This window comes from Lacerta agilis, chromosome 4 (genome assembly GCF_009819535.1).
Source record: "Lacerta agilis isolate rLacAgi1 chromosome 4, rLacAgi1.pri, whole genome shotgun sequence".
Taxonomy (NCBI): domain Eukaryota; kingdom Metazoa; phylum Chordata; class Lepidosauria; order Squamata; family Lacertidae; genus Lacerta; species Lacerta agilis.
Genome location: NC_046315.1, coordinates 31130569 through 31155017, shown reverse-complemented (window position 1 = coordinate 31155017; position 24449 = coordinate 31130569). Strand labels below are relative to the sequence as shown.

The 24449-nt window shown below is 44.0% G+C and overlaps 1 protein-coding gene across 1 annotated transcript in view; it reads left to right on the top strand.

Annotated features, from left to right (window-relative positions):
• ATP1B1 (ATPase Na+/K+ transporting subunit beta 1) overlaps positions 1–24449 on the top strand; it is a 31586-nt gene that overhangs the window by 4143 nt on the left and 2994 nt on the right. Inside the window, exons 2-5 of the mRNA XM_033146591.1 lie at positions 2326–2454; positions 20045–20203; positions 22287–22471; positions 23793–23873. Coding sequence (XP_033002482.1) covers positions 2326–2454; positions 20045–20203; positions 22287–22471; positions 23793–23873 — 554 coding nt within the window. The remainder of the gene's footprint in view (positions 1–2325; positions 2455–20044; positions 20204–22286; positions 22472–23792; positions 23874–24449) is intronic.

The window sequence follows — 24449 nt, the reverse complement described above, 5'->3', positions numbered from 1 at the left end:
GTAGGTTAGGCCGAGAAGCATTGACTGGCCCAATCCCCAGTAAGTGGGGATTTGAACCGTGGTTTTCTAGGTCCTAGCCTGACACTCTAACCACTACACCCATTTGTAGTCTTGCACTGGGTCTCTTAAGTACCAACATGTTTGCTGCTGTGGACTTCTTAGTACAGTGGTACCTCTGGTTAAGAACTTAATTCGTTCCGGAGGTCCGTTCTTAACCTGAAACTGGTCTTAACCTGAGATACCACTTTAGCTAATGGGGCCTCCTGCTGCCGCTGCGCCACCGGCACACGATTTCTGTTCTCATCCTGAAGTAAAGTTCTTAACCGGAGGTACTACTACTTCTGGGTTAGTGGAGTCTGTAACCCGAAGTGTTTGTAACCTGAGGTGTTTGTAACCTGAGGTACCACTGTACAAAAAAATAGGGTTGGCATGAGTTGGCATCTTCACCCAGTAGGGCTGCCTTGTGATGCCTGGCACAGCATATTATAGAGGTAATCCCTCTAAAGTAGCAACTGATAAAACCAGATTTCAGTATGCACACAATTCCTGGGAACAACCCTAATAATAAAGTTTTATGTCCCCCTTTGCCTTCCCTTAACCACAACAAAAACCCTTCAATTGCATATGTAAATTGCATATGAATCTAGCTGATTGCAACTCAAGTGCAGTCAAATTTGTGACTTTTACAAGATGCTTTTATTAATGCACTACATAAAAGCAAGCTAAAAGTTGTTTGGGTGCATAGGACCACAGTTCAAATAAATGCTGGGCAAAAGGCATTTCTTCATGTGTTCATAGAGGTGGAAGGGACCCCGAGGGTCAGCTAGTCCAACCCCCTGCAATGCAGGAATATGCAGGTGGCCGGTATGGGGATTGAACCCACAACCGTGGTGTTATTGGTGCCATGCTCTAACCATCTGAGCTACATGGAATTGAATTTTCATGCATCTTCAGATATGGATGTGACCCCCCCAAATTGGGTCACAGTCACAAGCACATTTACTTGGTGGCGAGGGCTCATTTACACTGGTGCAAGAGTTTCTAGCCACCTCCTTGTGCCTAACTAAGAGCTCTCTGCCATTGTATGTAGCCCATATATTTCTGTGCTTATAGGAACCTAGCCCGCATACTCCACGGTAGCTCTTTCCTATTCTGATGGGTCCCATGCAAAGGCCATGCAGAATCGTGTGTACGTTCTTGCCTGCATGTTGTGGTCTACTACAAAGCAGGGGTTGGGCAGGTATGATAGGTCCAAGGTTCACTCCATGACCCACTTATGTTTAGAGCCTATTATAGTGAGACCCACAATAAAATTCTGCAGTGGATCCTCCTTTTTAAAGGAATGCTTCGATTTGAATTTCCAGCCAGTCAATTTCTCTAAGTAGGGCATTCCACTCTCTTCCTCCTCTCCATGTTCTGTTTTCCTTTCTCAGCGATCACCCTACATTCTGTGCCTCCTACATGTGCTCAGACTTTCTTGCCCCCTCATGGTTTTTGTTATGTTTTTGTAAATACTTCTGCAAACCTCAACATTTCACCAGCCACTCGGATGCTTCTCTGCTGTTTCTTGGGGTCCCCATTTTGACTGCAGTCCTACTGGCACTCACTGCTTGTGTTCACTGTTAGAATTTGTGGTGCTGGGGCAAAGAGTGAACTGGCTTTGAATCCCACCAAGAACATAAGTAGATCATACAAAAAAATCCACCTAAGTCCAGCATTCTGTTTCCAACAGTGGGCAGAAAGCAGCAGGTATTAATTTTTTTCTGCATTTGGAGGTTCTGCGTGTCTGTCATGGCTAATAATCATCAATGAACAGACCTATGCTCCACAATTTTTTTCTGTCCTTTATAAGATTAAGGCCATTGAGCGCTACAGAACCTCTGAGTAAATGTGCTTAGTATTGCTCCCTCTGTGAGCAGCAGTCCTGACTCTCTGCTAGAGAGAAAGAGAGATATGATACCATGAATAGTATTTTCAGGTCTGTCCAGACTATTTTCAATGACGTGTTATTCTTTGAGGGCATTGCCTTTGGGGTGCTGTAACAGGATTTCCTGTAGCCCTCCAGATGTTGTTGGGCTCCAACTCCCATCTTCCTTCCCCACTGGCCATGTTGCTTGGGGCTGATGGGAGTTGAAGTCCAACAACATCTGTGGTTGGGCTCCATCACCTTTGAACCCACTTCCAACTCCGTGATTCTTTAATTGCAATTGTTGCAGAACTTGGTGCTTGTAATTTTGAGAAGCGGCTGGGTACCCAAATGGCCTCTTGCATAATTAGCCTTCCATCCTTGACTGTTGTGTGTTTATTTTTTTTCTCTTGCCACAGTTAAGATCTTACTCTTCTATGTGATCTTCTACGGCTGCCTGGCTGGTATCTTCATTGGGACCATTCAAGTCATGCTGCTCACCATCAGCGAATTCGAGCCCAAGTATCAGGACCGAGTAGCACCCCCAGGTAACAATGTGCACTGATGAGGGGTGCTGGTCAAAGCTCGCCCCACCCCACACACAGAAGGAGTGTTGTGTGCTTGTTTATTGGGGCCACAGTGGATTTTATTTAGAGCTGCTGGATTTTGACTGCCTCTTTCAATAGCTGCATGGCCTTCTTTATTTCCTCAAAACTTGTAGGGTCAGCACAGATCAGTTGGTAGTCTACTGTAACAAAGAAGGAAATTTTGGCTTGCCTGTTGTTTCACTAGGAAGCAGAGCCGGCTCAATCTTAGGCAGCAGGATCCACAGAGAGCAGCAGATCTGGCTCCCAAGGAATGCATCACCCATTACTACTACTGCTGCTGCAGTGGCTGCAATGGCTGCACCACACTCCTTGGGGGCCAGATCTGCCACTTCCTCTGCGCTCCTCCCCTCCACAGCAGTGCCACTTCTCTTGGTGAATAGGAGGCACTGCCAATCTTCTCCCACCCCTAGGGAAGAGATGGTGGGGGCTGCCTTCTGGGGTCTCTCAGGCTCTGTATCTGCCTGGTGAGACTCAGAGCAGGCCTTTTCTCTCCCCACCAACAGCCTTCCATTTCCCTTCTTGTTCCTGATGTAGATCTGCACTCATGTCTTCTTCCCTGGCTGAGCTGCGTGTGTCATTTTTTTGTGGTCTGCCTCAGGTGCAAAAATGCCTTGGGCCAGCCTGCTAGAAAAGTGTGCCCTCCAGTTCTTGGTGTAATTTCCCAATGGGTTTTTATCTCACTGCTCCTCTAGTAAGTCCAGGTAAGTTCAGAGCTTAGTTAGGCCAAGGCTGCTTTGCTTAAGGCTTTATAACAGAGTTGAGTTTTAAGGCTGGGCATCCAAGCCCAATACTCTAGCCCGGTAGTCTTCCACCTTTTCAGACCTGAGACTCATCTTTAGCCCCCTATGTGCATTTTGGGGGACCATTTCTTAGTTTTGAACTACCGTATATATTTGTATTTGTGGTGCTGTTTGGGCCCACCTCAAGTATAGCTGTGATTCATTAGAGCAAGGCTAGAGAAGCTGTGGGGATAAATGTGCTGTTGGGCTCCAAGTCCCATTGTCCCTCAACATTGGCCATGGGCAGAAGTCCAACAAATCTGGAGGGGCTCAGGTTCCCCACCTTTGACTCAGTAGTGAGCTCTGTCCCACCAACTGAAGACCAATCAGTCTTCAACTGATGGGCTGGGAGCCAAAGTTAGTTGGGACCTTATCTTTAGTGGAACAATTACCACTTGTTGTTATGGTTTAACTCTCTATTAAAACAGTGTGGGTAGGGGTGAGAGAAGGGTTACTTCCAGACTATTAGTATTTGGTGAGAGGGATTGAATCACTGGCTGCCTATTTAGATTTGCTCTATTAAAGTGGATTAAAGTGCTATGGTGCTCTGACACAACAAATTCACTTTCTAAGAAAGCAGACTTTTATTGCTTAGGGCAGGTCACCTCAGAGAGCCCCAGATGTGAAGATGAAGGACTCCTATCCCCCTCATAGTTGTGTAGCATCAAATATTTCAGGAGAAGCTGCTTCTGGTAAAATTCTCTCTTCTACATACCTGTTAAAGGAGCAAGAGCCTTGCTGCCTACCTTTGCTTCTGGGCCCCCAGGAGAGAAAATCAGGAAAAGGCAGAGATGTGCATCAACTAATTTAAACTTGATCCTTTGTTGCATATTAGGATTCTGTGTCTGATTAGACTGCAGACCATTCCACATGGGCTTATTTGTGCTTCATCTTCATGGTACAACGTCCAGAGGGGTAGTTGTGTTAGTCCGTTGCAGCAAAAAATACATAAGGAGTCTTTATGTAGCACCTTTAAGACTAACATATCTATTATGGCCCAAGCTTTTGCAGAACAGAATCCACTTCATCAGACACATGAAGTTGACAGGCGTGTGTGTACACACATATGCTAGTGTAGTGGGGGGAAAGTAGCGAGCAATTGGGTCAAATGGCAGTGAAAACCAGAAAGTGCAGCCAGTCACAGTTCAGTTAAGTGGCTGCTAATTGATAATCATGCAACCATTCTAGAGTTGCTAAATTAATTTAAAGTTTCCATTCTTCAACAAAGGCACTTTAAAGGGAGAACTTCCCGCATGAAGCCACTGAATTACAATTAATCAAGAAGTTTGATTCTGTCTGTTTGGACTTGAAGAGGGACTGTGTTGTCTTGTCCCACTACAGGTGCTAATCAGCGTAGCAAAACATGGGTGATAATGGGGTCACCAGTTACTGCTGCTGGGAATGGTCACTGTGCTTATTTTGCACACACCAAACTTTTAATCGAATTAGGAACATAGGAAGCTGCCTTGTACCGAGTCAGATCATTGGTCCATCTAACTCAGTATTGTCTGCACTGACTGGCAGCAGCTGTCCAGGATTTCAGGCGCAGTTCTCTCCCATCCCACCTGGAAATGGCGGGGATTGAATCTGGAACCTTCTGCATGCAAAGCAGAGGCTCTGCCACTGAGCTACAGCCTTTCCCCAGCTGTCACAAACTATACATTTTGCATTTAATTTCCATTTTACTCTACTGTTTTAACCATTCCCCACCACCACCACACAAGGAATATTATATACCTGCCAACTGAGAATAATATCTCAAGATTCTGAAGGGGGTTCTAGTCCACAAGAGCTTATGCCATAACAAATGTGTTAGCCTTTAAGGTGCCACAAAGGTATTTGTTGTCTATGTGGTACAGTACCTTCTTGGTGCCTCCTTTGAGTTACTTCTTGGGGACTGCATGCACATCAAAGCTGTGTTAAGCACCGTCACTCATCACAGGGCAAACTGGGTTTCACAACAGGGATTTGCTGTCTTCTTGCCATTTCATGCTAAAAGTAGGCGGCTCTACTTTCAGTTCAGTCATGACTCTGTTAGCATTTAACCATTTGTGCAGACTGCGTAATAAAATTCTGTGCCAAAAGGACATGGACCTTTATCTCGAATGTTCACAGGGTGGGTGGGGACATGTCTCTAGATATTGCTGGATTCCAATTCCTATCAGACCCAGCCAGCAGGGCCCAAAGGTTGATACAATGGGAGTTGCGGAACAACAAGAGCTGAAGGTTCTCTGGGTTCTCAATCTGCAGCTTACATTCTACATTACGGAAGAAAACACTGTGATTCAGATCGGCAATGATGCAGAAGGGGGTCATTTAGTGAATGGAGGGGCAAGCACAGTTCAGAAAAGCCATTGCAGTTAGAAATATTTAGTGGGAGAAAGAGCAGGATGAATGCAGGATAAAAGGATGTTCTGGAATAGGGTGCAGCCTGGCACAAGGCACACACAAAAAGGAAAATGGAAAGAATTTTCATTTCAGTTCATTTCAAACTTTTATACACCATGCTTCCTTGCAAATTTATCTAAGGCAGTCTACAAATTTAAATCCACAAACGAAGAAGAAGAAGAAGAAGAAGAAGAAGAAGAAGAAGAAGAAGAAGAAGAAGAAGAAGAAGAAGGATGCCATGAAACAATTAACAGCAGAGTGGAAAATTCCTAAAGCTGATTTATGCTTGAAAGATATAAAATCATAAAAACGCCTCTGAGGATGTCCTAACCTGGCATCTAAATAAGAGCAGAGCGGGTGCCAACCATGTTTCTTTGCAGAGGGTATTCCACAAGTGAGGTGCCAGTGATGAAAAGGCTCTACCTGTCCAGGAGGTGTCACTAATGGCAAATTGGCAGGAGCTGATGATAGCTGGACAACAGATGATTGTGTGCAAAACAGAATACTGTAAAGGAGTAGAAGTTACATGGAGATGAGGGAAGGGTTAGTTCTGGTGCATTCTCATCTCCGGTGTATTCCTCTTTGCAGCTTAGAGGCAGGACTATCCCCAGCACAGCAGTTTTCATATATGAACCAAGGAACAATAATGTGTGCATACAGTCCAGGAGTAAATGTTAGCACAGTTGTGGACAGTACCTATATATATATGGCACATATCCTTAGATTCAAAAGCAGCCCCAAAATAAACGAGAGAATGATGTGCCGTCACTGAGTCTAATAATCCGTAAAGGAGCAATTACTGTTTTAATGTCTAGCTTCATTTAAAGCTACCAAGGCACAGCATACAGGGCTTGATCCTGGCTCCATTGCAGGGGACAAGACACCCAGCATAGGTTGTGGGTAGTATCCAACACTGCCAGTCTGCAGTGGCATCTCCTGCAGTGGCATCTCCATAACGCCTCCCCCCTTCCTACTGCAGCTTCCCATACCCTCAAAATCTGCTCCGGGGGACCCCCTAGAGCAGATTGGGGGGGGGGGGTAAAAGGAGGAAAGTGAGGAAGGGAAAGTCACTGAATGAGAGGAAAACCACTTGCACAGTGTTGGATACAACCTTAACTTTCTGCCATCCCTCACGTGCCAACCAAAGCGGCCGCCCTGAGTGCTTGCTGTCTGGTGCTGGGAGTCTTGCGTTGTGCTCAGAACATCTGCTTTCTAATCTAGGCTAGCTGCTAAATAAGTTAACTGCCTTCTGTTTCGCCCCTTGGGCTATAATCAGAATTATGCTTATTCAGATTTTGAAACTGTCCATTACATTTGTCTAGAAATATGTTTAGGATTGGAGTGGCATTGGTTGGGCAGGGGAACAATCTGTGACATAAAAGGATAACATGAAACTTCACAGGGCTCTTGATTTTTAGCTTATTTGTTAGTGCCAGTGAGCACTGATCCACTAGCATGATCCCCACTAGGAGTTTGTGTTTGTGCAGACCCATGTAGCTCTGGCATGGGGAAAACTACAGCTTCCATGACTCTTAATTTTTGGGGGGGGTGCTTTAAATGTAGGGTGTGTACACAGTCATTAAGAAAATGGCAATTAACCTGTGCCTATAAGCTGGCCATATGTAACTAAGCAGGATGATTTGAAAGAACAGCAACTACCCTGCTTGCTCCACCAAGCCTCTATTATTGCATTATCCATTCCCAGCAGTTAGTAGGAACCAGCTGTGTGTGTGTGCGCGTGCGTGTGGAGTCTTGCAACTGCTAGTTTCCACATTACAAATGACCCCAGGGTTGCTTGATGTTGGAGGCCATCATCATTTATGTCTCCCTCCCTCCCTCTTGCTCACTATAAAACTTTTCAGAAGCTTTTAATAGCAGAATGCAGCTTGGTGGGCTAGCTCCCGGAGCGAAATGCATTTCCTCCTTACTGAATCCCCAGCAAGGCCTACACACATTCATGTCGAGGTCCAGTAGAACCACTGTGTTTTTTCCATTGGCTGCCCCCATTTTAAGCAAAGACGTCATTTCAGGATGCAAGTTGAAACAAATGTTGGAACATTGTATTTTTAATGCTACTGTAGCTGGTCGCTGTTCCTTGTAGCAGTGAGTAAACGGCTCTCACAAGTACATGTGGCAAGCACAGTATTAATTCTCAATTATTGGGGTGATCAGGCATAGGTAGCAGACAATGGGTGGTCTCCGACAATCTTTTTCCATCTCTGCAAGGATTTCTGCTTGCACAGAACTCCCCACTACCACCACACCACACCCTGCCCTGGAGTCTGCTCTGGAGGGTTATGGGGGAAACCCAGAGCTGGTTTAAGGGGCATGCAGAGGGAGGATAGGGGAAGTTCTGTTGTGCCAGTGCAGATCCTTGCGCTGATGGAACGAGTTACTTGGATACAGTCCAAGGACCCTACTCTAAATGCATCTGTGCATATTCTCCCATAAATTAAGGCCCTCGAGGACACTGTTGAAGGCAAAACTGAACACTCTTGACATTGGGTGGCCCAGCCACTATCAACAGAGGTAGCCTAAGCTTCTGGGGGTACATTGTTTACCACAATCCCCTCCAGGGACTGTTGTTATACAAGAGCCCTACACATGTACTTGTGGATGTTTTGCTAGGACTAATATAAATGGCAAACATTAGGCTACCCAGTGGACTACGCAGTTCAATGTATTGTGCGAAATAGCTATCATTTTAAAGAAAAATATTATGCATGTAATTCTAAAACATTGAATAATAAGGGTTTGAAAAGTTCAGTCTGGGAGTATCTATACCTCAAGCAATAATCTGATAAATTGGTGTGTTGCATGCCACATTGCTAGATTTCTCCTACTGTGCTGTCTAGAGTCATCCATTGTCTGTTATTTTTAAAGTGACATTATTCCAGATTATAATTGCTCCATAAAACACATCCGGCACCATACCCCTTATGCCAGCACACCACAGTTCTGTTTATTATTTCTTTATTTCATAAAATTTGTACATGATTTTTTTTATTTAAAAACCCTCAAAGTGATTTCATTTTTTTCAGTAATGCAACTTAAAAGGTGAAACTAATATATGAGATAGACTCTTGACATGCAAAGCAAGATATTTCAAGCCTTTGTTTGTTATAATTGTGATCATTTTGGCATTCAGCTGATGAAACCCCCAAAGTTGAGATTGTGAATTTGGGGTTCTCATCAGCTGTACGCCATAATCATCACAATTATAACAAACTAGCTGACCCGGCCATGCATTGCTGTGGCTGATTTAGTGTAATGAGAAAGGAAGATGCAGTATAAAAGAGAAATTGATGTCTTACCATAGGTCTTTGCATTGAAGTTGAGGTTGTTTTGGTTTTTTTTTCTTGCTTCTTGATGGAAACTCCGAGTCACCCTCATATGATTTCTTTTGCATCCCCATCACCTCAGTTCTTCTTTTTAATTCCCTCTCTCCCCACCCCCAAATTTTAAACTGGAATTATCTGCTACTCTTACCAGTAACCAGTAGGGGCACTTAAGTTTCCAAAAATATTTTAAAGTTAAAGGGACCCCTGACAATTTAAGTCCAGTTGCAAACTACTCTGGGGTTGCGGCGCTCATCTCGCTTTACTGGCTGAGGGAGCTGACGTTTGTTTGCAGACAGTTTTTTCCAGGTCATGTGGCCAGCATGACTAAGCAGCTTCTGGAGAAACCAGAGCAGCGCATGGAAACACCGTTTACCTTCCCGCCAGAGCGATGCCTATTTATCTACTTGCACTGTGTGCGTTCAAACTGCTAGGTTGGCAGGAGCTGGGACCGAACAACAGAAACTCACCCCTTCATGGGGATTCGAACCGCCGACCTTTCAATCAGCAAGCCAAGCGGCACAGAAAGGAAGGGGGAATGTCTACAAGTGAATGTCTGCTTTATTTACAAAATCAAATGAGGTTTATGAGCCTAACAAAATGAAACTCTTAACTTCTTTTTTTAATTTAGCTACATTGCAAAATTATGTAAGAGGTGAGTTTCCACACATTGAAGACATAGGGGTCAATGAGCATTGTAGCTTGCAATAACCTAGTGGAAACGTCTGCTATATAATGAGTTAGCAATCAAGGCAGCAGTGGATGAAAGGTGCCTATTGGGCTTCATTCTTCAGCTGCACACTTCTTTTGGCTCTGGAACCACATCTTTACTTCTGTGGTCACTTGCACAAGTAAGACATGCAAGCAATCACAAACATAGAAGGGAAGGCTAGCATAGTGGTGAAGGGCTATGGACCAGGAAATTTCTGCCAGAAACTGACCAGGAGGTCTTCCATGGCTGCTACCATTCAAAGTGCCGTGCATATGATGGCAACATGATTGCACTGCTAACAGCTTATGGAAAGCAGCAAAATGGCAGTGAGTATCTGGTCTCTGAAATAGCATTTAGAGCAACTTCAGAGTTTCATTTCTAAGATCTCTTTGGCATCTTTTGCGCCTTATTAGGCATTACAACATGCAGCAATAGAAGCAGACTCTCTGCAATAAATGGTAATGTCCAAACATGCCTTTCTCCCACAAGGGAAATGTACTAGTGGTTCTTTCCAGGCATATCCACTACATGTTGCAAAGTCTTACTTTCATGTCTGCTCATTGACAGATGTAATGCTAGAAGTTACCCCCCCCCCAAGACTATCTGCACACAACTTCCATTTCTGCATACCATACACAGTGTGTTTGTAGCCATTCTGCTCCTTATGCCGTGCTGGCTGCCATTATTGTGACATCCAGGATGCTGGCTGTGTGATTAAGGGTACAGCAGCTATCCCATGCTTGAGCATTCCAGGTATGTTAGAAGTTTCCAGCAGAGAGGATGAATAGTTTTCTCACAGTGTGTGGTGATGTCTCTGTTGTACCCTCACTGTTGCAGTAGTAGGCACCCCAATGCCAGCCGCTGGGAATCATATGGGAAGACACCTCTGTCATGCTCTGATCCTGCTTATATCCCATAGGTTTTTGGTTAGCCACCAGGAGAACAGGATGCTGCTGGGCTAGACTAGATGAGCCATAGGCATGATCCAGCAAGATCTCTTTTGAGAAATGCACTATGGCTAAAATGCCTTTTTTGGCTAGTGCCATTTCAAGCACATCGCCTCTTGGGTGTGCCTGCTGCTGCTTGTGGACAGCCATAGCATTTCAGTATGTCTGAGCCCATGGTTCTAGCTAGTCATGTGTGCCAGTGTCAATTGCCACCACACTGGTTTTCCATTAACTTGGGCCAAACCATGAGAGAGACGAGAGCAGACTGTAAACTAGGATGGCCATATGTCTTAGTTTACATAGGATAGTCCTCCATTTGAAGGGCTGTCTAGTCCAAGTCTGGTTTAAAGAGACAAACCACCAGAAGGCAGAACAGGGGTCTTGATGTTGCCCATCAGTCAGGAGACTGAACAGGCACAGTTTCCTCCACTAGGGTGAGGTGTATGGTATTTCTATTAAACTTATAATCAGTTCTAAATTTGCATCTATACCTGTGAATTAACACACTCAAATGTTTGCTCCTCTTCTGCAATGCATTTTCCCCGTGATGCATTTTCTTTCTTTCTTTTTTTTTTTTAGCAATGCATAAATGGTTATCCTAAGACAAAGATTGCAGCCAACATTATATAGTGCCACTAGGTGGAAACCTTTTTCAATATCTTATAATTGGCATGGTAACTGGCTTCGGTTAGGACCATGACACTTAAAAGGATTTCCTAATGTTTACTGTTTTGCCACCTTAACCTTTGATGTCAGTTGTCGTGGCCATTTCTATTGTAACAGAAATAGAGCATAGGAGTTATGTTGAGGATTATGTATCCTCAACCCAGCCTTCATCAAGGTCTGATTAAGGACTGATTTAACACCACAAAATTCCAGCATAAAAGGCCATTTCTGTAGGAATTTGCCAGAGACTCATTTATAGAATGTAACATGTAACAGTAGTGGCATGTGGATTTTTCACTGTGTATTCATAGACACCAATGGTGTAAATGAGCCAGAAACCCAGATAAGTAGTCATGACATGCACTCTGTGGATTTGGTTTCTAGAAATTCCAGCAGGAAGAGAGTCTCTCTCAGTCGCAGAATTCGTACATGAATGAAACAGCCCTCAATTTCTCAAGAGGGACAGTGAGGTGGAGCAGTTAAAGTGTTGGGCCTGGGAGACCATGGTTTATAACCCCATTCAGCCATGATGCTCACTGGGTGACCTTGGACTATTTGCATTCAGCCTCACCTACCTCACTGGCGAATTATGAGGGTAAAATGGAGAATGAGGTTCAATGGGCTGACATCTTACTTGGACCCCCCCCCCCCCCCGGGCCTCTCATCGCTTGGGTTCCCCCAGTGGCTGTGCTGCTGCAGCCACTATTTGCCCACTCTCACTCACTCATGGGCTTATCTATTAGTGCTGTAAAGGGCTGGTTGTTGTGGTGCTGTTTTACTCCTCCCATTACAGCACCACCACCTGCTTAACTTCAGGGAAGTCCAAGGTTGATGATGGAAGCAGCACTGCTGCAGGGTGTGTATGTGTGTGTGTGTAACCGAGTGGTATTGAGCATTGCAGGGGCAATCAATATTGATGAGGGACCACTGCCAAGTGCACCCTGCTCTGGGCTCTAAAAAACTGGACCTGAGCTTATCCTCGCTGCTCGTTTTTTGGGAGCTATCATGGTGTTAATCCCTATTTTATTAAATTGGCAGAACCACATAGCTTTCTGTGTCTAAAAACAATTTGTGCCCCTTCAATTGGCTCCTTGCTGTGCTCTTGGCTAAACTACGGGGGGAAACAACTCTGTCTAGTGCCAAATGTAGACTTGCTGGGTTTTGATGAGTTATTTGAGTCTGTGACTCTTGTCCAGCTCCCTGAGCTGAAGGCATCATGCCAGGATCTGTGCCTCTCTAGACCACCTGGCAAGATTGGCCGAATGTCCTAGTGAACAAAAATGGAAGGTGGGGCCATAGAACTTGGTGCTTCTGCACAGCTGTGGAGTTGATGGTCCTGGTGTGGAGAGGACTTCCTTCCCTTAGTAACTTCAGGGCTTGCTAATTTCAGTTTGTAGGTGTACAGTTCAGCTGTGGTATTTAATTCCTCTCTTTACCCTTGTGCTCTTTTAATAATGAGAAGACTGACATGCTTATTATTTTCAGCCCAGGACATCTTGCTATCCCTCTTAGATTAGAATATAGCCTGGTTTGCTCAGTTGGTTAGCGTGTGGTGCTGATAACACCTAGGTTGCAGGATCGATCCCTGTATGGGCCACCTGCATATTCATAGCTGTCAACTTTTCCCTTTTCTTGCGAGGAATCCTATTCGGAATAAGGGAATTTCCCTTAAGAAAAGGGAAAAGTTGACAGCTATGCGCATATTCCTGAATTGCAGGGGGTTGGACTAGATCAGTGTTTTTCAACCACTGTTCCGCGGCACACTAGTGTGCCGCGAGATGTTGCCTGGTGTGCCGTGGGAAAAATTGTGTTTATTTGATTCCTATTCAAGAGAATTACTTTATATATAGTCAATATAGGCACAGAGTTAAAATTTTTAACATTTTCTAATGGTGGTGTGCCTCGTGATTTTTTTCATGAAACAAGTGTGCCTTTGCCCAAAAAAGGTTGAAAAACACTGGACTAGATGATCCTCGAGGTCCCTTCCAACTCTTCAGTTATATTCCATACTATGGCTACCTTGCTCCTAAGAGCTGTGATGAGTGCATGTTCTGGGAGGCACATGCCCAGACTAAAGCTAGTCACCACTTCCTACCTCTCAATCAGCAACGTGTTACTGCTTCCCCTTTTCCTGTGGGGTGGAAGTTCTCAGACCTTGTCTAGGCACTGCTGCCCTGCTGCTCATAATTCAAAGTCCAGCAGTCTGGATTTTTAAAAGGCATGCTGACCCAAGCAAGTTTTCGGAATATTTGGGCAGTTGGGCTGGGGTCTGTTTGCAATGCGTAAAGAAGTCCATATTTTAAAATGGCAACCAGTCCACCTGTTGCCAAGGAAACATGTTGTCGGGGTCTCAGAACTGCTCACAGTGTGTCTCATACGCTGACACTTTGCACGACTGCTGGCATATACACAGTTATTTGGCTCAGTAATTATTAGCAGTAATGATGGCGAAAGGGGCTACCACATTTGGAAAGAAGGTGGAATCCTGTATGTAACCAGTTGTAACTGAACAGTTAATTCCACCATGGATATTAAGCTCGCTTTCTTAGGAGGTGTATCCATAACCGGCTCTTCTTGATTCTCTTTGATGGAATACAAACAGCTGTAACCTTTCACCAGATAAATCTCAGAACCTGCTGTATGGCTGACCTTGTTAAACTTTCCAAGATTTCAGTCGAACTTTTGTTGCCTCCTGATCTCCCTCACCTTTTTTTTAAAAAAAGTATTTTGCCTTGATTTTTATCACTGTAAGCCATATTCTGGTGTTTTAATGGAAAGGTGAGGGTATGGACGTTATAAATAAATAAATAAATAAATGCAATGAGTTGGGTCCAGAGTTCATCATACTTGGAAGTAAGCCATGGTAATCGAGGGGACATGCATTAATCATGACCCTCAATGTTGACTATGCAATTGGGTAATGATGCAGAACTTTGGCCAGCTTGATAGCAATTCATATGAATATCTAGGCAATAATTTTGCCAGTCTTATCTTTATCAGGTTAAACCTAACCTATCTATTTTGTTCATAGGACTGCTTTAACATTATTCTCTATCTGCTGACTTTATTTGCAACCAATCTTTTCCTGCTTGTCAGTTAATGCAATCTGCTTTTTTAGAAACCAAGCATCACACTGGAAACTTTCCACTTCATTTGATTTATGACTCAGATGGTTCTGGGAACAAATGCTACACTGGGGAGAAAGGAAATACTCTTGTTTCAAAGGGGAAACCTAGTGAATGGTCTCTACTGCAGGATCCTCATTCAAACACACTCGGACGAAGCTTGACTAACAGTGCTCATCCCTAATGTGGTAGCTTTTCCACATGCAGGAAGCTTTTAACACAGTTCTCTAATACCCAGTAGTTTAAAGTGATCCACTCTAGTTAGGACTGTAGCGCATGCCTTTTCTTCATGAATCCAGCCCTCAGAATAGCAGCAAACCAAACAAATCTGCTTTCATCCCTGTGGTCTGCAGGGTCCCAGTGGGTGCCTTAAGCGGCTGCCAGCTGGACTTGCCTTTGGTAAGTGTGAGCTACTGGCACGATGTTTATTTCCTGAATTCTTTAGTAGCATTTGGGTGCCTATCTCCTCCTGCTTCCTGTTGTACATGCCCACATTGCATTGTTGGTCTAAGGTTACTGAGAAGGGCAGGGCTGTTGGAAGGAATTATTCTTGTTTGCCCTTTAGCAAGAGCCAGGACACATTTATTTATTTTGGAGAGGTAGGCATGCAGTGCAAAGCTGTGGAAAGTAAAGGTGGAAATAAATTAAGCCCTTTGTGTGGGTATGTTGGATTGTATCTTAAGAATTAATGAAAGATTTCTGTTTAGTTCTCAAATAGCCTGTATAGACAAATGGCGTTTCTGTTTTTAGAATAGTAAGGTGCAAGCAATTTCTTTGTAATGTGCGAGCCTTTTCATGGACTGATCTTTCCAGTGCTGCACTAATCCATGTTTACTAGGAAAAACATGTGTGCTGCTGTAATGTCTGAACTGTGGCACGAGTGTTCTTCCTGTGACATTTATATGGAATAGGCAGCCACACCACTCAGCAGAAAAAATCTTGCACGTGCAAGAATTTCAACTACAGGGGGGAAATGTAATGGACCTGAGGCAGAGCTGGGAATAGTTGATCAACAAATTGTTTTAGCCCTTGACTACCATCATTAATCTTCCAGGGATGAGAATGAACTCTGGCATAAGAACTGATTTTATTATGGAGGCCAAATTTAAGATAGTCAGAAAACAGAATGTATATTGGGGTGGTGGATGGCTGTGATAAACAATTTAGGCAGCAGTGCTTACAGTGACAAGGAAGTAAGCCCCATGGAATGCTGTGAGACTAACTTCTAGGCAAATGTGCATAGGATTTCACTGCATAAGAATTTTAAACTTTTGAGTCGTCACCCACAACACCCCAAAGTGAATACAGATCTACACTTAATATGTGTAAGGCCTAGGGCAGGGGTCCCCAAACTCATGAGCTTCATCCAGGTGGTCTGCAGCATGTCCATTTTAAATATTCTTATTGATATTTAATTATATTGCTATTTTTTTAAACTACTTATATTGTATTTTGTTGTATTTTTAATTCTGTGAAATTCAGATTGTAATGCAATAAACTACAGTAAAATCGTAATGCAACTAGAAATCATACAGCAACTAGCATATTGCACTAAAATTGCTACAACAGGCAGAAATATGAGCCATTTTCAAGTGGTCCATGGTTGGGGGGCAGTTTGGGGGTCTAAAATGCTAACTGAGAAGAAAATGTGTGCTGGGTTTGTGTGAAAGCTGTATGATTCTAACTAAGAAATCCCAATGCTGGCAAATAAAAGCCCTGCAAAGCAAATTATACCATTCCCCCCCCCCCAGAACTACAACTTTAAACTACTATTTGCTACCTGCATATTGTTTAACTTGACTGTTGTTTCATGATGCAGTTATCCTTCCATACTGATTTTTAATGTGTGGGGTTTTTTTTTTTTTTAAAGTGAATGCACAGATGACTCCCCTAGCCATGACCCCCTGATTTAGCATTGCATCCAGATCATGGGTTGCTTTTCTCCCAACAAGCCATGAAATGAAGTCAATGTTTCTTTTTTTACTTACAAGTTGTGACGATTTCTTTGAGCGAAATGCTATACCCTGTTTGGACAGAATACTGAGCCAGGGGTCATGACACGTTGCCCTTGCCCATCCCAGATGAGGAGTGAAATCTGCTTTTATGGTAAAGTATTTAACTATGGTTTACCATGTTGCACAAACTGGGCTACTGCAGAACAGTAGGGACAGTCTGTCTGAGCACGGAGAACTTGGTTGTAAAACAGCTGTACCCTTAACAGTCCACCAAACCATTCTTGGGTCACCCCAGATTTTACGACTCATTCCCCTACCTGGGAATCTCTCATAGGATAAGAACATAAGAAAAGCCTGCTGGATCAGGCCAATGGCTCATCTAGTACAGCATCCTAAGTAGCCAACCAGATGCTGTAAAGGGGAGCTCACAAACAGGACCCGAGGACAAGAGCACATTCCCCTCCTGTGGCTTCCAGCAATTGGTATTCAACTGGCATATAAAGGATAAAACTTTGTCTGTGTTTCAGGCCCAATTACATTAAATTCTTCCAATTATTTTGTTGAACCTGCTGAATTCTGGGGTAGGAGAGGAAGAGACATAGCAGAAAGAGAACCGAGAGCCCAGCCTGGTTATAGAAACAACTACTATATAATGGCACTGTCTGGAAAAGGTCTTGGCTGCCGGATCTAAGTTGGATGTGCCAAAGGGAAACGGAGCTTGTGCCATAGCAAACTCAGCGTGTGGCAGTCAGCGAAGCAGCATGAACTTCATCTCCCATTACTTTCAGTATCGATATCAAGCAAGCATTGGGTAATTCAATTAAAACTCCACCTGAACTTTATGGGAGAACAAACATGTGGAATGGATTCATTTGTATGGGATAGCGACATGTATCTGTCCCTTGCAGATATCATCTTCCATTCCCTCCCTTCTCCTTGCCTCTACTCCCCCCCCCAAAAAAAAGAAACAGAACTTATTTTAGAATAAGAACATATTTTTATTGTGTTCAGTTTTTGCTGCTCGTGGACCACCCCACCCTAATCTGACCCACAAAGCAAATGCAGGGCTAGTTCAATGAAATGAGCGTGGAGTGGCATGATAGCTGAATATTTTGCATTCCAACAGCGGGCCTCTTCCTGTCACTATTTGTAATTCTCCCTTGCCTCTTTCTCACCAGTAGTGAGCTGTGCCTGTGGGACACCATTGTGAGCTGTGTGGCTCAGGGAAGGGCCCAACTGAATTGGAGATTTTCATGCGAGCTGAATGCAGTTTATGCAGACTGTTCCTAAGATGCCTAAATTCATGTGTTGAGTTGTTATTTTTTTTCATCATTGATGAATTGCTTCCCATGAAGCATCCAGAAACAATTTAACACCAGCAACAAAACATATATAAATAGTTTCTAGTCCAATGCAGGGGAAGACTGAGATAAAAACCTCCACGAAAGTATGCTGAAAGATAAAGGCCTTTGATAGACAGTAGAGGCAACACTTGTCTGATGTGTAATGCACAGGGGATGGGGATAAAATTCCTAAAGATGGGTGCCTCCACACCAAAGTTCAAATTCTTACATCATACAGAATAGACCTCCTGATGTGGTGGTCCATGCAAGTGGCCCCGACCTGCAGAGCACAGGGATCAGTCATCCCCAGCCAGCATGGTCAAAAATCAGGGGTGTTGGGAGTCATCATCCGAAACATCTGGGAGGCACCATGTGGGGGAAGGCTGGTATAATGTGTTGCCAACCAGGAGCTAGAATATGGCCATGATGACAAGTAGTTTCTGATAGCTTTATCCTGCATAAATTTGATCTCCTTTTGAAGTCGTGTAAGTCAGTGGTCATCACTGCATCTTGTATGTTCAGTGATCTTAGCTAATAGTTTAAGGATGTTCTAGTGCAGGGGCAGAGGGGAGTTCATTCAAATCTATGTAAGTCAGGAGTGTATCCTGCCTCCCTTCACCGCACTTTCATTATCTGCCATGATTAATGAATGCCCGGATAGAGCTGCTGCCTTTGATGTAGTAAGGAGTCTGTGCACCCGAATCTCTTCCTATTTGGGTACTTAACATGGTGGAGCAATGCATGTGCAGTTTTCCCTCCTAGGATTTTACAGACCTGTAAATATACCTTTTGTTCTGCAGCTTGTAAGCTGTACAACATAACAAGGATCGACTGTCAGGCTTTACTCAAAACTGGCTTGCCTGGGCCATGGCAAATGTGTGGCTGACGTGACTTGTGGGTGCCGCAAAAACAAGTGACAGCTTCCCTTCCCAGAAACCCCTTCAGTGAAATAAAGGGAAAGAGACTGGAGACTCAGCTACATTGGCAAAAAAAGAACACTTTATATGTGTTGTTTATGCATTCTAACACTGTGACACCAGCTGGCGTTGTGGAGTTCCGTTTTTGCTAGCCCGATTTCTCATACAAAGTTTACAATGCGTTTCACTGAAACACTTCTTTGACATGTCTAGATCCAGCCTGGTTCTCCATTGCCCCATCTTCGAAAAACCAGCTGCTTGTGAAGGGTCCTTCTGGAAATCTGATGCCCTTCATGGTAACTCAGGCACATCGTCTCACCTGTAGGATCTCTGGAATGATGTACAATACAGGAGCGCTTTATTGTGGGTAGGGTCTCCCTAGGTGAAATCCTACATCTGGAGCTCTTATACGGACTAAACATTTGGGCTTTTGGGAAAGGCGCCCCTTTGTGTTAGGGGTGTGAAGTGACAACAAGAATTGCATTATTTCTGTAAGCAGCTTCATCTGTTTCAGGGCAACTCTGTGTCGTTTTGATTCAATTTCTTATTCGGGTCCAAATCCGATCTGTCAAACCTGAAGCTGCTTTGCCCCTGGTGAGTGTAGTGGGGAATAAAAAAAGCTGCTTATAAGGGTTTGTTTTCTTTCTTTTTCACATAAGTGGATGAAGAGTGGATGGAGCCTGCTGTGCATTGAAATTCTGGGGACAGACAACTAAGGCCATAGAGGAAATCAGAAACTTAGGGAGTCCCTGATGTGCTTTGAGAAACCTTGTGAATTGTGCAATCTTGACTCAGGAACATGAGCCCCTGGCCAGAAACACCCTGGGTTTTTTATGTTATTCGGAGTATATGCACAGCCAATGCGCAGTCCTCTGTGCACTCCAGGAAAATGCTGCAACTCTCTAGTGCCATATGAGGAGGGAGTTCGATGAGCCTCTCCATTTGATGAACCTTTAAATTCTGCAGAGACGTGGAGAGAATAAAATTGTACTTTTTAATTTGTTTAAAGGTAGTTCTTAAGTTTAGAATTTCAGAACACGGTATTTCTGAATTTAAAGAGCTTGTAGATTTTTCAAGCTCATGAAGTATTTTACTTCCAAACAAATAGCGCTAAAATAAAAAGCCTTGTGTCAGTAAGTACCAAAGTCTGCTTTCTTTGTTTTGGTGGGTGAGGAAGGTGACAATTTCAGCATTTCATATTCTGCACCTATATATGTTCCAAAATTATTCTGGTTCATTGCTGCATAAGGAAAGTTTGGATGTGATCCTTTTCGTGGTGGGGCAAGCACAATACGATACAAATCAGTTGTCTTTGGTCTGTGTGTCTCTGTGTTATATGATTGCTCTTTTCCCTTTCCAGGACTGTCAGCTATTCCCCAGGTATTTAAAATGGAGATTTCCTTCAACCCCACTGATAAAAACACATATGAGAAGTACACGAGGCCCATGGATACATTTCTGAAGGCTTATGAGTTTAATCCGGAGCAAGATACAGATTTTGAGCTTGAGTCTTGTGCCAGTGAGTAGATTTTATTTGCACATAACTTTTCTTTCGAATGTATTTGCTTTTAGTCTGGTCCATCTAAAGTGCTGCTGGTGCCTAGTGACCCTTGCCAGTAGTTTTTCCAGTCCCACTCGGAAAAAGGGAACTCCCTTTTATTTAAGCGAATAACTCAGTTGATTCCCTGTCCACCATATGTGCTGTGAGCCGCCCAGAGTGGCTGGGGAAACTCAAATGGGGGGGGGGGTATAAATAATAAAAATTGTTGTTGTTGTTGTTGTTATGATCCCAGCTGTAACTATCTCCTCATGCTTCAGTAATCCTGGCTCTGCTGAAGCCAAGATGGCTTGAAATAACGTCACCAAATACCCTGGATTTCCTTAGCCCCTGGTGGTGGTTGGTACGATAGCACTGATGTGTAATGTTTTGGGTTGGCTGGAGGCACCAGAACCCTACTGTTGTGTGCAGTTTTGCTATAGATTCATTATATATTTGCCAACACAGCAACTGAAAAGATCAGGCTGTAAGAAGCAAAGGAGACCACCTAGCTAGTAATGCTCAGTGTGTTTTGGATTGAGGGATCCAAATACTAGGTAGGTTTGGGGACCCTCAACCCTAGTTAGGGGTCCAGACATGTTTGCCACAGTTTATAGGGGAACAACTGAGGGGAGGCAACTGCAGGGCAAAATTGGTGGGTGCGGGGGGAAAGGTAGTCCTTCCCCTTCTTGCCCACTGCTCCTTTCCTGGGAATTGCTTACCCCAGAGCTTTCCATCCTGTCTGGTGGCAACCCAGATTCCAGATCTTCTCTGGTTCCCATTTTATAAGAGATGGTGGGTCTGCGTACCACAGAACTGTCCACGCCTTGCTCAGCTGAGGGGGCTGAGTCAGCACTCTGCCTGCTTGCACAAGACTTGCTAGCACAAAGCTTGCCTGAGAGGGGTTAGACATGAGCTGTTACCTTGTCCGCTTGGTGCCTGCTCAGGCAAACCAGCCTCATCTGTTGAGAATTGTGCACCTAAAATAAACCCCTTTCAGTTTTAAAACTAGAGGAGAAGTCCTTCCATGGTAGCGTTTGGGAACAGTACAGTGGTACCTCTGGTTACATACTTAATTCGTTCTGGAGGTCCGTTCTTAACCTGAAACTGTTCTTAACCTGAAGCACCACTTTAGCTAATGGGACCTCCCGCTGCCGCTGTGCTGCCAGAGCACGATTCTGTTCTTATACTGAAGCAAAGTTCTTAACCTGAAGTGTTATTTCTGGGTTAGTGGAGTATGTAACCTGAAGCATATGTAACCCGAGGTACCACTGTAATTTTGTTTGCTGCACCATCTTAGCTTGATGGCGCTGGTAAACCCCTGGGCTGTGTACACAATATATCTGTAAAGGACATTCTTTCCCCCAAGGGATTTTGGGCACTGTACTTTCTTAAGGGTTGCTGGGAATTGTAACTCTGTGAGGCGTATGCCACAGCACCCAGAATTCTGCAAGGAAAACAATTTGTTTTGAATTTCAAGGTATATCATGTACGGAGCCAAAGTCTCCAGTGTACATCTGGAAGGCACTGTAGGATTAACATAACAGCCCATGTCCTGTGACCTTCATAGAATAACTATTAAAGGCAAAGGAGCCCTGTTCTCTGTAGGATCTGGTAGACATGTGACAGGCCTCTCTGAAATGAGACAGAGCTCCTGTGATTCCCAAGCAGTTAGCTCGTGCATTCAATCCTTTTTAAACACACCATGATCTAGGAAACTGGCATGATCAATACTGCACATGTCACTTGGCGTACATTCATGGAATCTGTCTGCAGGCTGTGCAGGCTGTGTACCTGGCAGCTGCAACCAGTTAGATTAAAGCAGGAAAAATAAGTGCACATTGGGAAATATTCAATTTTTCATTATCAGAAGTTTTCCTTCAGGCTAGATGGATGCTTCCCATGCAAAATTATTACACTGTCTCATAATATGAAGCAGGTGTAGGACACTTTTAGTTGGAGCCTTTAAGGTTTAATATCCCAGTGAAGACTGAGGATTGTGGCAAGCTGGCCAAAATGCATATAACCAAGCTTTTTCTTTTTCTCCCCCACTCTCCACCTCCAGCTGAACCTGCCACCCACAAAGGTGAAGCTCCTATTGACCCCAGCCTGGGCAAGAAGCCATCTTGCAGGTTCCTTCGCTCCTGGCTGGAGAACTGCTCTGGGATAATTGACCCCACCTTTGGTTACAAAGAAGGCAAACCATGTGTCCTCATCAAACTCAACAGGATTATGGGCTTCATACCGAAGGCAAGTGCTGCTATTCCTCTTTTTAAAGGAAGGGAGTGAGAAAAAGTGGGAATTGGTAGCATGACCACATAGGAAAAAGGAGGGTGCTGGGGGAGTCTTTGATTGTCTTAGCTGCTACAAGATTGCCTATATCTACCATATTTTTCCATCAATAAGATGCCCCCATGTATAAGACCCCCCCTATTTTGGGGGACTCAATTTTAAGAAAATGAGGGGAGATGGCCCAAAGTTGTTGAGCTTCTCCCCACATGCAGCTGTGGGCAGGAAACACTCCCTATATCTTTTCCTGATCGCTGCTGCATCAAGGAAAGTTGCGCTCCCGCAAACTGGCTGGCTGGTGGGCGCGCCGCTTCTCTCCCCCACTCCCATTCCACTATCCCAGTTTTTTGACACGATTTTTGAGTAAAAAAAAATCTTGTCTAATACACAGGAAAATACGGTACTTTCCATTTTCTCGTCTCTGCCACTGATCTCAAATAAACACCTGGTGGCTGCTTGGACTCTTCTTACCAGTGGAAAAACTGTTCATCTTCTCAGCACACAATGGGGTGACCACTAGACTTGAGGCCCCGCTGGCTTTTAAAATACTGATCGTATGCCTTTTTGCCAGGAAGCCAAACTTACTTTTCACTGGCAAGTGGTGGTGAGGAGGAATGCATACTAGACCAGCCATGTAGCACTTAAGAGGATTCTCAAACTTTTCCTGGATATTTTTTCATTTGCTTCACTCTGGGTCTGTGAGCAGTATTTGGAGCTATTTGTCCATTGACGGAAAATCATGCTTACGTTGGCTGTGATTTGAGACTGTGGACCCAGCTCTTCCTCTACTAGCCTTCCCCTATATGGCAAAGAAGAGCTCAAATAAATAAATAACAGCCTTTGTTAGTTTTTAAAGTAGTTTTCGGATTAGAAAAGCACAAGTGAGGGAAATACTTTATTTATTTTAGTTACCACCTTTTCTTCTAAGGATTTTGAGGTGGTGTGCATGGGTCTCACCTCCCCATTTTATCCTCACAACAACCCTGTGAGGTGGGCTTCTCTGATATTTTTTTCTCTCCATGCAGGTTCTGCAGACTTTTGTTTTCTATTAATTTACAAACATATACTTCTGCATCCCTAGGGAGTCCTCCGTATACGTAGGGCTGCTATTTTATTTTTAGTTTGCCCCATTTCACTTCCAAACTGATAGGCACTTGACCATCTTAATTGGCTTCTGGAGGGTATATTTGGGAAATACACTTATTGGAGAAAGGAGTTTGTCTTTTAGCAAGGGTTTTTAAGTTGGTTTAAACCGTTTGTAATGTGCTTGTTTTCCTCTTAGCCTCCACTCAATGACTCCGTCCCACCTGAGGTGAAGGCAAGATTCAACCCTCATATCATTCCTGTTCACTGCGCTGCTAAGGTAAAATAGCTCAAGTTCTTACCGTAATTTGTTGTAGATGGGGCTGCCCTTGATGACTGACCAGAGGCTGCAGTTAGTTCAAATATACAACTGCTTGGCTCTAAATTGGGATCCTATCTCACCAGTCCTTGAGCAGCTGCATTGGCTTCTGCCCTACATCTGGGTGCCTCATTCACAGTGATGCTTTTGAAGCCCTTATACTGTATGGCTTGGACCTGGGAGACCTGAAGGATTGCTGCCTCTATATCCACATGACCATACATTATGATCTCCCTTGAAGACTGCCACCATCAGAGGTGAGGCAGGTGGCAACTAGAGGCCCTTCTCTGTAGTCGCACCCTAGCTCTGGAAATCTGGAAATGGGTGGACTTATGAATACCTAGCACTTGTGTAACAAGCATTCATCATGGCAGGAAACCCTGGTCAAGTCATACAGTGAAATGAATGCAGGTTGCTGAGCAGAGTACTTTGCTGATAGAGAAAGGTGCTTGCTCAGTGCTAGAGCTTTGCTTTCAAAAGGTCCCAGGTGACATCTCCATTTGAAGATAGGAACCTGAACAGACCTGAAATCCTGGA